This window comes from Gambusia affinis, linkage group LG19, assembly GCF_019740435.1.
Source record: "Gambusia affinis linkage group LG19, SWU_Gaff_1.0, whole genome shotgun sequence".
Taxonomy (NCBI): domain Eukaryota; kingdom Metazoa; phylum Chordata; class Actinopteri; order Cyprinodontiformes; family Poeciliidae; genus Gambusia; species Gambusia affinis.
This window is the reverse complement of record NC_057886.1, coordinates 4,069,951-4,085,645: the sequence shown is the minus strand read 5'-3', so window position 1 is coordinate 4,085,645 and position 15,695 is coordinate 4,069,951. Positions and strand designations below refer to the sequence as shown.

The 15,695-nt window shown below is 40.1% G+C and overlaps 1 protein-coding gene across 1 annotated transcript; it reads right to left on the bottom strand.

Moving 5' to 3' along the window:
• Positions 1-7,821: 7,821 nt before the first annotated feature.
• On the bottom strand, positions 7,822-15,015 carry LOC122822059 (glutaryl-CoA dehydrogenase, mitochondrial-like). The gene is made up of 12 exons (XM_044100422.1): positions 14,737-15,015; positions 14,238-14,353; positions 13,772-13,804; positions 13,522-13,662; positions 13,071-13,133; positions 12,804-12,974; positions 12,138-12,267; positions 9,598-9,814; positions 9,418-9,521; positions 9,186-9,311; positions 8,924-9,084; positions 7,822-8,557 (listed from the first exon to the last, which is right to left on the bottom strand). The coding sequence occupies exons 2-12, from the start codon at positions 14,338-14,340 to the stop codon at positions 8,484-8,486; spliced, it is 1,323 nt and encodes a 440-aa protein (XP_043956357.1). The 5' UTR covers positions 14,341-14,353; positions 14,737-15,015; the 3' UTR covers positions 7,822-8,483.
• Between the last annotated feature and the right edge of the window lie 680 nt (positions 15,016-15,695).

Sequence of the window (15,695 nt, the reverse complement as noted above, 5' to 3'; positions counted from 1 at the left end):
ATTTTTTTCCAGTACATTCTTCACTGACATTGCTTTTATTAAGTCATCTTTCACTTCAACTTTTTCCTCCAGAATAACCTCACAGAATAAAAGGAGTTTGTCACAGTTTGTCTGCGGAGGCTCATTCATGCCCCAACGTAGCGCCTCCGTTATCCGTTTGTTGCTCGAGAGGAAAGTTCAGAGAGAGGTCAGACGTCGGGTTACCTCCGTAAGCTTATGCTTTACTCAGATGCCACTGAATTATTACTGAACACATTCCAACTGTGTGTAATTTAATCTGACAAGTTAGGTGAGGAGATGTTAGTGATTTCATCATAGAAGCATTGGTTTCTCTGGAAGAGCAACAGAGATTCATTGCTCAAGTGGGGAAATCTCTGAACAACATCTTTGGCCTTAGAGTAAAGAGAACAAAGCCATTAGCCTTGTCTCCATTACAAATGTGTGCAAAACTTTTGTTTATTATTGTTCAACTACTTCCTGTCGTCTTCTTCTTTGTGGTTTGTGCCAGCGGCAACATCCGGTTGTTGTTCACGTGACTCGTGTGATGCGCAGTTTTGTGAAATAAACCAGTTTCGGGACTGAAAAACTGTTTCATCCTAGCGCCAAAATGTTTTATTTAAAAACGATTTTTTTTTTTCTGTTATTAAGCATTAAGCAAATTTATTTAAAAAATATCAAATTCCACGATTATACGGTCAGAGAAAATGCAGATATTGTTGACGGAATGCCATAAGATGTGACGTTGCAGCAAACGTAGAACTACCAAACCAAAACTAAACATAAAGGGTCTCCATCTCTGGAGAAAACTGACTATAACGTCCCCATAGTGAAACATGGGAGAGGCACGATTATGCTCTGGTGCTGACCTGAGTAGGAACAGGAAAAGTGGAAAAACTAAACAAAGGTCGATTTTTGAAGAAAGATCCTTTTTCCAGCAGGACAACAGCCATCAATTTAAAGCTCGAGTTTTAATGGAGTATTAATTTGAACATGAGCAAATTTAAAAAACTTTAAAACAGAGTTTCCGGGTCGCCCGGTGGCTCAGTTGGTTGAGCGCGTGCACCAAGTGTAGAGGCTAGTCCTCAACGCGACGTTGTCCTGGGTCCGACTTCCGGTCTGCTTGTCTTCCCTCTCTCTCGCCACCCCTGTTCCCGTCAACATACGGTACTGTTAAATCCACTCTATAAATCCTATTTCTTTTCTCTGAATTAAATTGAAAAACGTCTTTTCCTTTTTTCTTCCACTTTATGTGTCCTACTCTTCGACTGTCCTATAAGATTTTGCTGAAAGACACAAAAATGTTGTGGAGTTAGAAGGTACAAATTCTTCCGCAGGGCGCTGTTTTTCCGGCAAACCTTCTAGAAAGAGGTTCGGAATACAGCTGCAAAGATAAGCAGGGATTTTCAATATGCCCCTCTTCTTAAGAAGCCCCGGAAGTTCCGCGAGCTGGTATTTGACAACAGCTTAACCTCGCTAGCTAGCAAGCCTCGTACGCCTCGGTGCCATAAGCCGCATTGTTTGGCTCGGGTCAGACCGAGGGAATCCACGGCTGCGTGCGACACCTGCGATAAGGAATGTCGGATTAAGGCGTCTCGTCTGCGCACATGCCGAATCGCCAGAACTCCGTTAAGTCTTCCTCTTAAACTAATCTCTCAGTGCCTTGAAATAACACTCAACAGAGCACCGGATGCCAGTCGGTGTGTCTTAATAGGATGGAAGCAGCTTTGGAAACTTCCAAAACCTCCAATTATGTAACCTTAACAAGCACCACGCAGAAGGTGTGCATTTCACATGTACAGCATGCCTTTTTAATATGAAAACATCTACATCTGTGCTCTGACTTTTACAGCTAATCTCTTGTCACATAAATGGATTATAAAGGCAGAACAGATGGAGCAGTCTGTCAGCCCGAACAGAAAGTATTTCTTCCCAAATGGAGGTTACCACTCTTGGTTTTTGCCAGGGGAATAACAAAACTCTACACAGACAAGAGAAAGCAGTGTTATATATTTTCCAGGCACATAGTGCCATTTTGTATCACAATCAAGTAAGTATGTTACCTACCGTTGTTATATAAATGCTATAAATAGATGAAATATGACTTTAAAAAATTTGACCAACATTCTGCCTCCAGAAAGTCATCACAACATGGCTCCTCTCTGTCTCTTTAACAGCGTTTTTCAAGCGTTGCACTGAGAAGTAGCTCCTGTAATGAGCTCAGAAGACGCACAGCTCCTCCAGGTGTGTGCTAATTGCTGCTGGCTAGTCTGAAGGAGCTGAGCATGTGAGGGCTGCTCTGTGAGGCCTGGAAACCGCAACTCTGAGGAGGAGCTGTGTCTCGAGAGCGGAGCTAAATCCACCGAATGTTTTGCACAGCTGAATGGTCGCCATGGAGATTAAAAGATTTCTCAAAACGACACTACAGGAATGTCTTTGATGAGGGAATAATGTTATAGTGTTAAGCTCAAAAAAGCTGATTTTGGATATATATATATATATATATTTTTAGCTCTAGTGGCCTTTATTTAATAGTTAATTGACAGGAAGGTGGGTAATGAGAGAAGGGATGCAGCAAAGAGCGCCAGGTCGGGAATCGAACCTGTGACAGCCACGTCGAGGACTAAGGCCTCCATATGTGGGTTGTGCTGAACCCCTGCGCCACCAAAGCACCCCCCATGGCGCCCCTTTAAAACAAAAAATTAAAATCATGATCAGAGAGCTGATGTTTGTATCTACTCAGATTGTCTTTAACATTCACATTTACTGGATGATGTGAAACATTTAAATCTGCAAAAAAAAATAAAAAATGCAAAAACTGATTAAATCTGCTTCACAGCACATCCATTTTTACAGCCCTTCCTGTATTTGTGACAGCAGAACGTCGATCGGCCATTGCAGTCTTCCGCTGCAGACCATCTCGCGTGTTCTCGTACAGTTCACACACGGGACGCAGTCATCTGACTCAGAAATCCCCCGGGAGGACGGCGGTCCCCCTGACGGGTCCCGGACTGTCCAAGGGAGCCAGAGGGCCGTGGCCCAGCGGGCTGTGAGGGTGTGGCATGAAGGACGGGATGTAGGGGATGGCGGCCAGCAGCAGCGGGCTGTTCTGGGGGCTGTCCTCCGGAGACAGGGGGATGACCACGTCGTCCTGGTCCCACACGTGGAAGGCGTTGTGGGCGAAGGGGTGCGGCGGGTGACCGAACCCCATGGCGTTCTGCTGGTTCCCGTCCGCGTTCTTCTCCTCGTCCCCGGCCGGCCCCAGCAAACAATCTGACCGAGACAGGCAGCGACGGTTAAACTGATGATGACGATGCAGAAATATAAAACAAATAAAATAAATGGATGCTGTTATGAAACGGGATTAATCTTTCAGACTGAATGTCCAGGCATTATGACGGCTGTTATACACCCTGATGGACCGGAGCACCAACCGAATCCCGTCGACGACGTTTCGCTCTTTAGCTCCCGGCGCCTGAACTCGTCACATCGGATATTGGATTTAATGATGCATCTGAACGGCCCTACTGCTGTTAATACACTTTAAAAACAAATATTGTTGATTTTTCCTATCAGGGTATTTTCAGGGTCAGAAAATACAGCATTTCGATGAAGAGGGTAAAACTCAATTTCGTTTTCAGCCATATCAAGATGATAAATGGATTCATCATCGTCAGATTTACATATTTCCATGTACATACTTATTATTTTTTATTTTGTACATTTAGGTCATATTAGAATCACACTTTTAAAAAATTTGTATTTGCAATTTTAAGTGGAATGGAGTAGCTTGTCAGGAAATTAGCTATTTTTCCTTTGGGAACAATAAAGTAGCACAGAGTTTGTGCTAATTTAGAAATATTTGCAATATTTGCACTTATGTATGGCATCAGCTGTAACTTTTTGCTACTGGCCGTGTAGATCATATTTGCACTATACCTTGACATCACATAAGACAGAGGCAACAGTGTCATAATAGAGAACTGTCACCTATAAGTTTGAGTTAACAGTCACTTAAACTTTGTGTTTTTGACCTTTCTTTCACAAATATTGAACAAAAAAAAAAATGCAATTAACTCAGTTTTAAATTAGGGCAAAAATCTCCCAAACTGTGGGGATGTGTTGATTTTTGTGGATTATTTTTCAATGGTGAAAATCTGGACGGATTGATTGATGTAATTCCGGGTCTGGAGGCCCACATACAAGGCCATGGAGGGCCAGATTTGGCCCTCGGCCCACGTGTTTGACACATGTTTTACAGCACGAGTCCATATATTTAAACAGTTTTGAAGTCAACACTGTTCCAGAAGCTTAATTTTTAGTCTGATTTATCCGTTTCAAAGCGTGTTTTGAAGTCCGCTCAGAAACTGAAAGCAGGTTCTGATCATCTGACCCAAACGATCACATCTGATCGGAGGGTATGCATCCTGTTAAAAAACCAAATGTTTGTCAAGTCTTAAAAAACAAGTCAAGATAAATCATTTGAAAATCTTCTCCACATCTAATGTAAAATGTATCCTGTACAATTCAATCAAAAACTATAAATATGTGAGAAGAAAAATGTATAAAAGGTGCAATAACTTAGTTGCTAATTCTTTTCTTGGAGCATCTTACAGGGAACTTTATTAGTGTATCTACACAACGTACCACCAAACATGTTTCACTGTGTTTATGGGATTTTTGTGCTAAACTTGTGTCCCAAAGCTAAGAATTTCGTTTCCAGGTGACTATATTTATTGTTCTATGGTGCATAAATAATACTGCTTAACTTTATGAACCTTTCTCCTTTGTACAAACTACAGCCTTAGTTAATGCAAATGTGGAAAAGTTACCTAAAAATCAACTAGCATGGTGAAACTTTATGCCAACGTAAAGAAGTTACTGGACCCAAATGTATAATATATATATATGTGTGTGTGTGTGTGTGTGTGTGTGTGTGTATTCTGCATGCATTCTGATATGTGATTCCAAATAAAACAGTCAAGAACTATAAGGTTGTGCTGATTTGAGATTTGGTTTTGTTACAAAAAACATAGATTATCTGTCATAGTCTCCTGTCTCATTTTTAACGGGGTGTGTAAACTTTAAAACCCTTTGGATTAAAAAAAAAACCCAACATAATAATTTACAACCGGTGCTCAAAATTTGGGTAAAAAAAAAAGAAAAAAGAAGAAGAAATGTATTGAATTATTAAATCAATCTTCCCTGAAAAAACCCTCAGACTAAATTACCTAAAAACCAAAATCACTAGCACGTTTTAGTCAATAATGAGTTTGAGTTCATGTAAACTTCTGAAAGTAGCAATGTGATTAAAATGGCATCTTGGAAAGACTCAGTACCTGCTATGTCAATGGCCAGGTCCTTGATGAGATGGCCGACGATGGCATAAGCGACCCCAACGACCACCAGGGCCGCCATGATCAGGTACAGCACTCCCTTCGGCAGCGGGATGAGCTCCTTCACGGGGGGTTTGTACTGCTTGTACAGGGGGTCGTCTAAAGTCCCCGAGAACGGGTGGGCTTGGGGGTCATAGGTGGAGTTCAAGATGGTAAAATTATAAGCATTCATATTAAAGATGTCTGAGGAAGTCTCCTTTAAAAGTAAAGCATTTTCCAAATATTTAAAAATCCAGTCCGAGCGAAGATGGATAAATTCAATATTTCTGCAACAAAATTTTATAAAAACAGTCTAAAACACGGCTGGTAGTAGAAGCCTGTTATATTTTCCATCTCTCCACTGAGTTTTAAATGTATCCAAACCATCGGCGTGAGGAAAACGGAACCTCAAAGCAGAACTCACGGCGGTGATTTGTTGCTCTCTAGCGAGTTGTCCGCGCGGGGCTGATGTGAAGCGCCGCTCGCGCTCTGACAAGTAACCTGTTAGCTCCGCCCACTTCTAGCATCCTTCAAGTAGCTGCTTCTCGTCACTCATGTCTGCCTCCGGCTTTTCAGAGCATGTTACCCAGGCGTCAGCCATGGCTAGAGGGTTTCTCCAAGCTGTTTTCGATGGTTTCATTTTAAACAGGGGGAAGCAAGGGCAATTATGAAAAAAATATATTTTTTTTATTTTAGCAATGATTTCTATATGATTATATTAAGAGAAACAAGCAATTTCATTACACAATTGTGCGTTTTTATTGACAATAATATGTAATATATCAGGACCAAAACTGACATAAGAAATAAAAGCATAAATATATTTTTAGTTTGTTGTCATCAAGAAATGTATATGTTATGTTTTTTCTTTCCTTTAGTAGATATGCTGTCATCAAAAAATATATATTAATTTTAATTTTCCTTACACTTGTGTTTTTGTCAAGAAATGTATGTGTTTTCTTTTTCATTTCCCCTAAACATGTGTTCTCGCAAAAAGGAGCTTATCCTTCAGGGTAGAGACAAGAAATATTAAGAAGTTGGAGAAAAATGTCAAGATAAAGGTATGTTTGCATGTCGCTTGGAAAAGTAATGTTTATCAAAAAGATATGTGGAGATGCTAACAGGAAATTAGCTTGATATCGACCATGTCCAGTTAAACACCCAAACATTTATGCTAGCGTGTTTACATTATTTTTGTGAAACTGGGTCTTAGCTAGAGGAGTTGTTTCTCGTGGTTTATCCTATATATTTAATTTTTCTGGCTTCAAAATGGCATTTTGCTAACATTTGATAATAATCAAAACTTCACAATGTTTGACATTTGCTAGCAATATGTTTTTACATCAGTTACATACATAACTGCAGTGTGTAGCTTTTATAACGAAATTTTTAAAAAATTTTTTTTGCATATTTGTTGAAACTGCAGCTACAGTATGGTGTGAGACAATCTGTGTAAAAATTAAGTTCTTCCAGCTTCTCCCAGTGCTAACTAGAAACAACTAATAAAAGCCAGGAGGCGGGTCTTAGTGCTGTCAATCAGCGTACAAATTATAACTTTGCATCCACCACAATTTGAATTGAAATCTCCAAAAAACGGTGCTATAGCCTGGCACACGCTTTTTACTCTAATGCCACTCACAAATCCTAATGGCGAGTTCTAATCCCTTATTTTGGTTTAAACAGAACATTAGCATATTTGATCCCTATATAAATGGATTTTAAGACTTGCATTTTAGCCCTGTCATATGGAGATCTCATTTTGACAAATGATTCTGAATCACAGAATCATCTGTGATTCTAATCCAGATGAGATTACTTGAGATTATAAACGTAATTATCCTCACATGGCTGCTGTTTGCTGTTAGACTTTTTCCACATCGCTTCCCGCTCGACTGAAATAACACAGAGGACAGAAGTCCGGTTGGGGGTGACATTTCGTCACATCGATGCATTCCCAAAAAGATTTAAAGCTTTTAGTGGAGACAAAAAGAAAAAGGGAAAGTAATTTTCTTACATAAGAAGCGTGTGCTGACAGGGATTTGCTGCTCTTCAGTTCCCCTCAGTGTACACACAAGTCTGCTCTGCACTCAGGACTATGACAGCAATATTTTGGTTTATTTAGCCTGTCAGAGAGATAAAAATGATGGGGGTTCATTTTTCAAACTCATTTTGTCACCATGTTGTTTATACATTTATAGATGTAGTTCTGTATTTAATTCACTAGTTTACAAACAATATATTTAGCTTTCAAATTAAATGTTTAGTTAGGAAGCTAAATGTTTAGTTAGAAAATTATAAAATGCGTCTGGTTAATTAGGTGGAATTTAATTACAAAATTTCTTTGACATTTAAATTTTATAAATTCTCCCTATAGTAAAATCCAAGCCCTTTGGAGAAAAAACAAATCACCATTATAACATCAAAGTAAACTGAAATATAACATGAGCCATTCGTGATAATACATATTTAATACATAATACAGAGCAACACGTCATTAAAAACCCAAAACGTATGGCATTTGTCACTTTGCCGGATTCATTTCAACAGTAAAAGTTTGTTACCTGTATAGCTCTTTATCAAGTCCAGAGGACTCCAAAGCGCTTCACTCGACATCCAGTCAATTCAACTGAACACACACCTGCTATGAAATTGATTTTATTTATGCCTCAGTTATATACAGACATTCTCCACACGTCTAACAGATGCTTGTAAAGTTTATTCATTCATATCATCGCAGGCCGACATTTTAGTGTTACAGTGTTTAAAGTGCATGAAGTCATAATTGCTGTAACGATTTCTGCTCCATTACTGAAACATAAGGAATCACAAACACACGATGGGTATTCACGCTTTGTTGCTTTTATAACTGCAGGACCAAAAGAGCAACAAATCTAAAACTTTTTCAACTCGTTCTCTCACTGCTAAAGACCGAGATCAGTTCTTTAGAAGACGATTTATTCGTTTAAAACACACGAAGAAACTCGTTCTGGTTTTCTACAAATGAGAAGTGAGAGAGAAGTTTATGCTGAATTTTCTTCATTTTTTTTTTTTTTTAAGAAAGATTTGTAATTAGAATTTCATTTCCGTCCACAGAGTTGATTGAGAGCTGGATCAGTTGCCAACAGTGAAGGACTGCAAGCCGGTGATGGCTCTGCCCAGGATCAGGGCGTGGATGTCGTGAGTACCTGATGGGAAAAGGCAGATTTATAAATCTACTAAACAATGGCAGCAACTAAACAGATCTATAATAATATCTAAATTATCGATGACAATGTATTGCATGTTGAAAAAGGGCTGAAACAATCTTAGACTGATTTAATAATCGATTACTGGTTAACGAGAGGACACAGGACTCGAAAAGGAAATACTCCTATTGAACACCTTTTTTCTATCCAATTATTAATCGATTAATGAAACCAGAACAACTAGACTGTATTGATGTGAAGTCAAGCAGAACGGGCTGAACTTTTTAGGTGTTGATGTTAGAACATGTAAATGATCAAGCACATATTAAAGGAATACGACACTTATGAATATTTTAGCATTCTGACCTTCGTACGTGTTGACGGCCTCCAGGTTCATGACGTGGCGGATGACGTGGTATTCGTCAGCGATGCCGTTGCCGCCCAACATGTCTCTGGCCTGCCTGGCGACGTCCAGAGCTTTACCGCAGCTGTTCCTCTTCAGCATGGAGATCATCTCTGGCGCCGCTCTGTCGTTAAAACACCAGCAGGTTTTTAATTCTGCCTAACCTCTCATCGGCATAGTCTTCACGTTAAAGATCACCGACTTAAGTCTCTTCGATGTTCTTACTTTTTTTCATCGATAAGCCTGCCCAGCTGCAGGCAGGACTGCAGACCGATGGTGATCTCCGTCAACATGTCCGCCATTTTCTTCTGCATCAGCTGATTCCGGGCCAGAGGCACACCAAACTGGATTCTGGTGAGGAGAAAAAAATGCAAAAATCATAAAACGATACGAGTTAAATTGATAAAACGCAAAAAAATGTCCGGGTTTCAGTTCCCCGCAGCAGACTCTTTCCGACCTGTCCAGGGTATACTGACGAGCCGCGTGGAAGCAGAACTCTGCCGCTCCCAGAGAACCCCATGCGATACCATAGCGGGCGTTGTTCAGGCAACCGAACGGACCCTGCAGAGGCACGATTACAAACTGAACAGTTCTAAAGATCTGACTTTGAAGGCATTCGTTTTAGCCCTTTACTCACGCCTAGGCCGACGGCTTTGGGAAGCAGGTTCTCCTCAGGAACCTCAACTTCATCCATGAGGATCATCCCAGTGGCCGATGCTCTCAGGGAGAACTTCCCTTCGATCTTTGGGGTGGAGAAGCCCTTCATGCCGCGCTCCAGGATGAAGCCGCGGACCTTCCCGTCGTCGCATTTAGCCCAGACCACGGCCACGTCTGCCACCGGAGAGTTGGTGATCCTAAAAAGGTCGAGAGGCACGTAAATCAGACGCACAACGCGCCGGGAAGAGTCATTCCCAGTGTGCTGATGAGTGTCACAGGAAATATACAATTCAGTGAATTCAACCAGGGTTTCCACAAGTCATCAACTCCAATTTAAGACTTTTTAAGATCATTATTAATGGAATTTAAGACTGCATCACAAAAGAATGGACGAACTTCGTCCATCAAATTGCCGATAAATTTGCACTTCTGCAAAAAAGTCGGGTTGCAAGTGTGAGTGAACAGTAGCCTCAACCATCTTGAGTCACAGAACACAATGAAGATGTCTGCGCCACAAACGTTTGCATGTTTTTTTTTCATTTGATTTAACATTACTTATATGTGGTTGTTGCAACATTTTCATCAGAAAACCAAATAATATATACTGAGTAAAAAAAACAAAACCATCACGCAAGAGGATTTGAACTTTGTCTATGCGTATTATCACTTCCATGACATGATGCCGGCTCCGCCCCCTGCACACGGAGACCAATCTTCCACCAATCATTCCAGGGCATTTGTCAGCAACTGACCAATCGACTGTCGCAATTTGCCAGAAAGTGAACGTCACTTATCTAGATGAACTGACTGTCAACACAATATTGAGAGTGATTATCATAGCAAACTGCCTTATGTTAGTCAGCACAAAGTTAACCCTAACCCAAGGGTCAAAACCAAGCTTGTCGTTTTATTTTAACGAGGAAAGATGCGGCGATGGATAGCAGTCGTCAATCATGACTGGCAGCTGTTGGTGTGACCACGGATTTACAGCGAACACTTTATACAAGGTAAGGAGATTAAGATCATATACTTTATAAGTAAGTATGAACAGAAAGATATCAAATATCGCATTATGGAGAAGATGGCGTCTAACCATCAGTAACCATGGAAACAATGCCACGCTGTCATGTAGTCTAGCATGTATGGAAAAAAAATAATTAGCGTCTCGTCTTCTGTGTGTTTTTAAGGGGAAACACTGTTTATGACACAGTGACATAAATCATGTGGCTTGAATTCAGGCAAAGTCGGTAATTTGATCAACACGGCAGGGGGGAGGAGAGATGGATCGGTTTCTAAGCTAGCTGTTTCAGGCTTCTGTAAATACCGGCGTCTATGAGCCCCAACCAGGTGTGCTACGTTCACAGACAAATTAGCTCAACTTGAACAGCTAACTCTTGAATAAACACAAAAACAACTTGGAAAACAACTTCAGCCGCTCTGTTCAAAACTCCAGATTCTCACTTCCAATGTACATCATGGTGCTTCAAATGATTAAGTGACGTAGTTGGAAAGGGTCAATAATAGGGTATCCCCTTCGTCATAAATGCTGATTTGGCCTAAACAATGTAATATATTATCTGGAAGTCATCTGGCTAATGACTCAAAGCTTCGTGCTGACGTCTAAGAGTCAAATAAACGCAAATCAGTCTGATTAAAATAGCAATACTAATGCTATTGTGTTGATAACTAGGGATAAAAAGATCTGTCATAGCACCCTCAGTAAAATGCTTAGCTCCCCATTTGCACCTGCAGGAAAGAAATTCTGGAGCCGCCACTGGGCTGACAGAAAAGACCCATGAGAAAAAAACATTTGAATATACAAGACCAAATAGTCCTGTCAAAACTAAATTTAAGACCTGGGTTAACATATTAAAGGGCAACTTAATGTTTTACATGAATTTAAGGCATTTTAATACCCATATGAAAGAAATTTAAGACTTATATCTCCACAGAAATTAGCTGCATCTGTAAATACAAAAACAGGCTTCTTATTTGTGAAGAAAAAAATAGAGAAAATGTTAATAATCCCACTGTGTGCCTCCCCTTAATCTTACAGTTTTAATCCAATTAGAAAATTTAGCACACATTAAAATACATAAATGTATCAATGTGTTAAAATACACATGTAAATATTTCAGCATGTCACATAGAGCTTCTGTGGTGAAGAGCGCCGCCGTGTGGACAACTATGATCAGACATCCTTACAGCAGAAACTGGGTTATACTGAATAAACAATTACATAAACAAGGTCAAATCCCTCTAATATTCACACATTCACAGATTACCTTCCAAAATTAGATTACATCTCTTATAACTAGTTATTTTTTCATCAACATTAAGGAATTATTGACTTGAAACAAGCTCTGATTTCTGGCTGAAAAGTTATTTGTAAGTTAGTTTAGTCTTATCTTAAGAGTATTACGATATTTCCACTAGAAACTGGACCAGAACCACTTGGTAAAATGTTCTGTTTTTGCAGTGTGTGTGGCGTCATGGTGCTGCGGGTCAGACTCAACCCACCAGGTCTTGGAGCCGTTCAGGGTGTAGGTGCGGCTGGACGGGTTATATTTAGCTCTGGTCTCCATGCCGCTGGGGTCGCTGCCATGATTGGGCTCCGTCAGGCCGAAGCAGCCCAGGATCTCTCCACGAGCTGCAACACACCAACGTATCACTCACTAAAACATATTATCATCCTAAACTGATTAAAAAAAACATCAGATGTAGAAAATAATTGTTTAGGTTCCACTTAGGACCCCTTAACAGTCTCTTTAGCATAAACCTAAATAAAGTTTGTTTACAGAGACATCATAGTCTATTTTATTTATGCTTTCAGTTGTGTGTGTTTTATATTTCCGTTTTATTTTTTGGAAATGTAAAATGTTCTTCACAAAGTTAAAGTTTATCTGTCTTTGAGGAGGCAAAATTGCATCTTTATGTCGTTATCAATATATTACTTAAATGGTCTCCAAACAACAAGATTATCGTTTATCGTAATAATTACTGGGGCGATGTATCGTCCAGCGATGTGTTATCGTGACAGGTTTAGTTGTACAGATCAGCATAAGTGTAAGGCTGCTGACACATTTTAAACCTCGGCAAGCAGAACAGAAACCTCTAGACGTTTGCTGCTGATCAGTGGGGATGAACACCAGAAACCTGCTGATGGACGAACTCTTTAGTTCTTACCCAGCTTTGGGAGGTACTTCTGTTTCTGCTCCTCTGTGCCGTAAGCATTAATAGGGTGCATGACCAGCGATGACTGCACGCTCATGACAGAGCGATAGCCGCTGTCCACTCTCTCCACTTCCCTGGCGATCAAACCGTACGCCACGTAGCTCGTCCCGGCACAGCCGTACCCTGAGCGGCAAACACAAAACCAGATGTGTCCTTATAAGGTTTCGAAAAGCAAGAAATTTGTGCAAATTTGACCATCCCATAATGTTTTAGACTGACCTTTAATCGTAGCGCCGAGGACTCCCATCTCTCCCATTTCAGACACAATCTCTCTGTGGAACACTGGAAGCAAAACGTAACACAACCCATCAGCTGAAGCTGGAAAATTGGTTTTAAAATATATAATATAAAGCAAACTGTGAACCAAATAAATTATTTTTGATTTGAAATAACTAACAAACAGACAGCAACAATATAAAACTGATTAACTTTGAATTTCTACGTTTTTTTTCTCGCAACTTTTCAAACTCAACTTTTTCTAGAAAATTCCTGGGATCAATCTCAGAATTTCTGAGTTTTTTCATATAAAATGCGTCCTGCGTGTCAACATAATTTTCTACACAAAATCGGCAAATGGTGACGGGACAAGCCCATCCAAAATGTATTTTTGAAATGTGGGAACCAATTTATTCAATGTACACGTAGGAAATCTCGAGGAAAAACATCTGACCTTCGTTTCTGTTTGCCAGCAGGATTCGAGGCATGAGCTTCTCCTGGCAGTACGTCCTGAAGGAATCCCTGATCAGGATCTCCTCCTCCGTCAGCTGGCCCTCCAGGTCCAGGGCGTCCCTCCAGTCAAACTGGACTTTAGCTGCCGGACCCACAAATAGGAAATTATTGTTTTTATTAGTTACGCTAACCTTTAAAGATGTGTTCAGTTTGGAAAGAAAAATATCTGCATAGCGTTTCTCGATATTTACGTTGTTTAGCCCTCTGATCGGACTTTTCTGCATCTGGAACAAAAAATACAAGCAGAAAGGGTTAACATAAGGGTTAACATTATGCGCAACATAACAGGAAACGACAAGAAAGACGAAGATCCTAACTAGCCCCCCTGTAAATAAATAAATAAATAAAGAGTAAAACAAATATGACTAAAAATCCTTCCAGCTGCACATCATTCAAAACCAGAAAACCTGAAGGAATAAGTGTTCAAACATGCTGCAAACAGACCTCAACCAAAGAAAATATGAACAAAAGTCACACAAATTAGAACTATTCCAGAGAATCCACATACACAGTTTCTGGTAGTAATATGGCAAACTGTGATAAGACTCAGTGGCTATGTACACTTTTGCAGCACTCTTTATCTAGTCACCCTTTCTGGTCCAGTTTAAACACCAAAGTAAGACAAGTGCACGACAAGAATAAAGACAAGTTACAAACCAGGTCTGGTAGCTGCAGCGGTCCCCTGGGCTCTGGAGGCTGAGAAGAAGGCGCACCTGTGGGGGCTCACCAACAGGCGACACACGGTGCTCCTCAACGCCATGATAGAAACCAGTCTGTGGATAGTATATGAAACCCAACTCGTTGCATTTATTGACACATTTATTAGAACATTTCTGCCATATTTTATCCAGAGGAGAATTAAAACTGGTAGAAAAACGCGTCATTAATGTCTACTGACGCCACTTTATCGTGATGGCAAACAAATGAATCCGGACACCGCAGGAACCCGGCCAAGTTAGGCTAACTGAGCTAACCTGTGCGGTTGAGTAACTGAGCTAACCTGTAGCTGCTAACAAGCTACACGCGCATGCTCACTGTAGCTTTGTGCTAATTTTGAGCTTTTAAGTTGAAATTATACAAGAGTCATAGGAGAAATGTGAACGTCGCGTTACAAAATAAGCTGCAACACCTCTCGGACGGCTGTACAAGTATTTACCTGTGTAACGTTGGAAAATAGCTCCTCTAGCTTCACCGGTCGGTCTTGAGTTACAGTGCGTTGACACTTTACCGTCAAAACATACGCATACGTCATCACGTAAGGCAAACCTATTCGTTGTAGCGTCACTAAAACGTGTCTATTTTGATGCCATTTTTGTAAAATTAAAAATAATATGTTTGAATTTTGAGTAGAGTGTGGAAAAATTAGCTTTATCCGTGTTTATTACAAAGTATTAAAAATCCGCTTGCATTTTTAAAGAAGAGGGCCAATCTGATTGGTCACTTTTTGGGGGAGTGTCACTTCCTTATATAAAAAAAAAAAAAAAAAGTCTATTATGAACTTTACTATTAGATAAGCCAGATACAAGATACCCCGTTAAGTGACACGTGGAATGTTGTATAGTGACATTTTTTCTCTAGCGTTGTTGTTTTATTGTGGAACCAATAGAAACACATTGGACAGTGCTCGAGCGTCAGAAGAAAAAACATTTCTCAGATTTTTTATGCATTCACTGCACTTTATTTCAGACATTTTGTCAGATGGTTTGTTAATATAAACAGATAATTGGATAATTATACAGGAAGCTGAAGCTACAATTCACACAGACCCACCAACATCAGACAATAACATGATCAAGACTAGATAAATGTTGCACCGATCATTTGCTGGGGTCAGAATTTGGCCAAATAACACAAAACCAAAGATTCATCTTTAACTATTCAAATTGGTGAGGCAAGTGTGAAAGTATAATGGATATTTTTTTTCATACAAAAATCTAATTTTGCTTTTTTCAGGGCTGCATTGTCTCAGCTAAATCTGCATGCTACTCTGGTTTAATCAGTTCTGGTGAAGGTTACTCTAAGTCTCTCTTTTCTCTGTCCAGCAGAATTACAAAATAATCCAGATTCATCCCCTCCCATATGCACTCTGCTGACTTGCGACTCTTTCAGACCTTT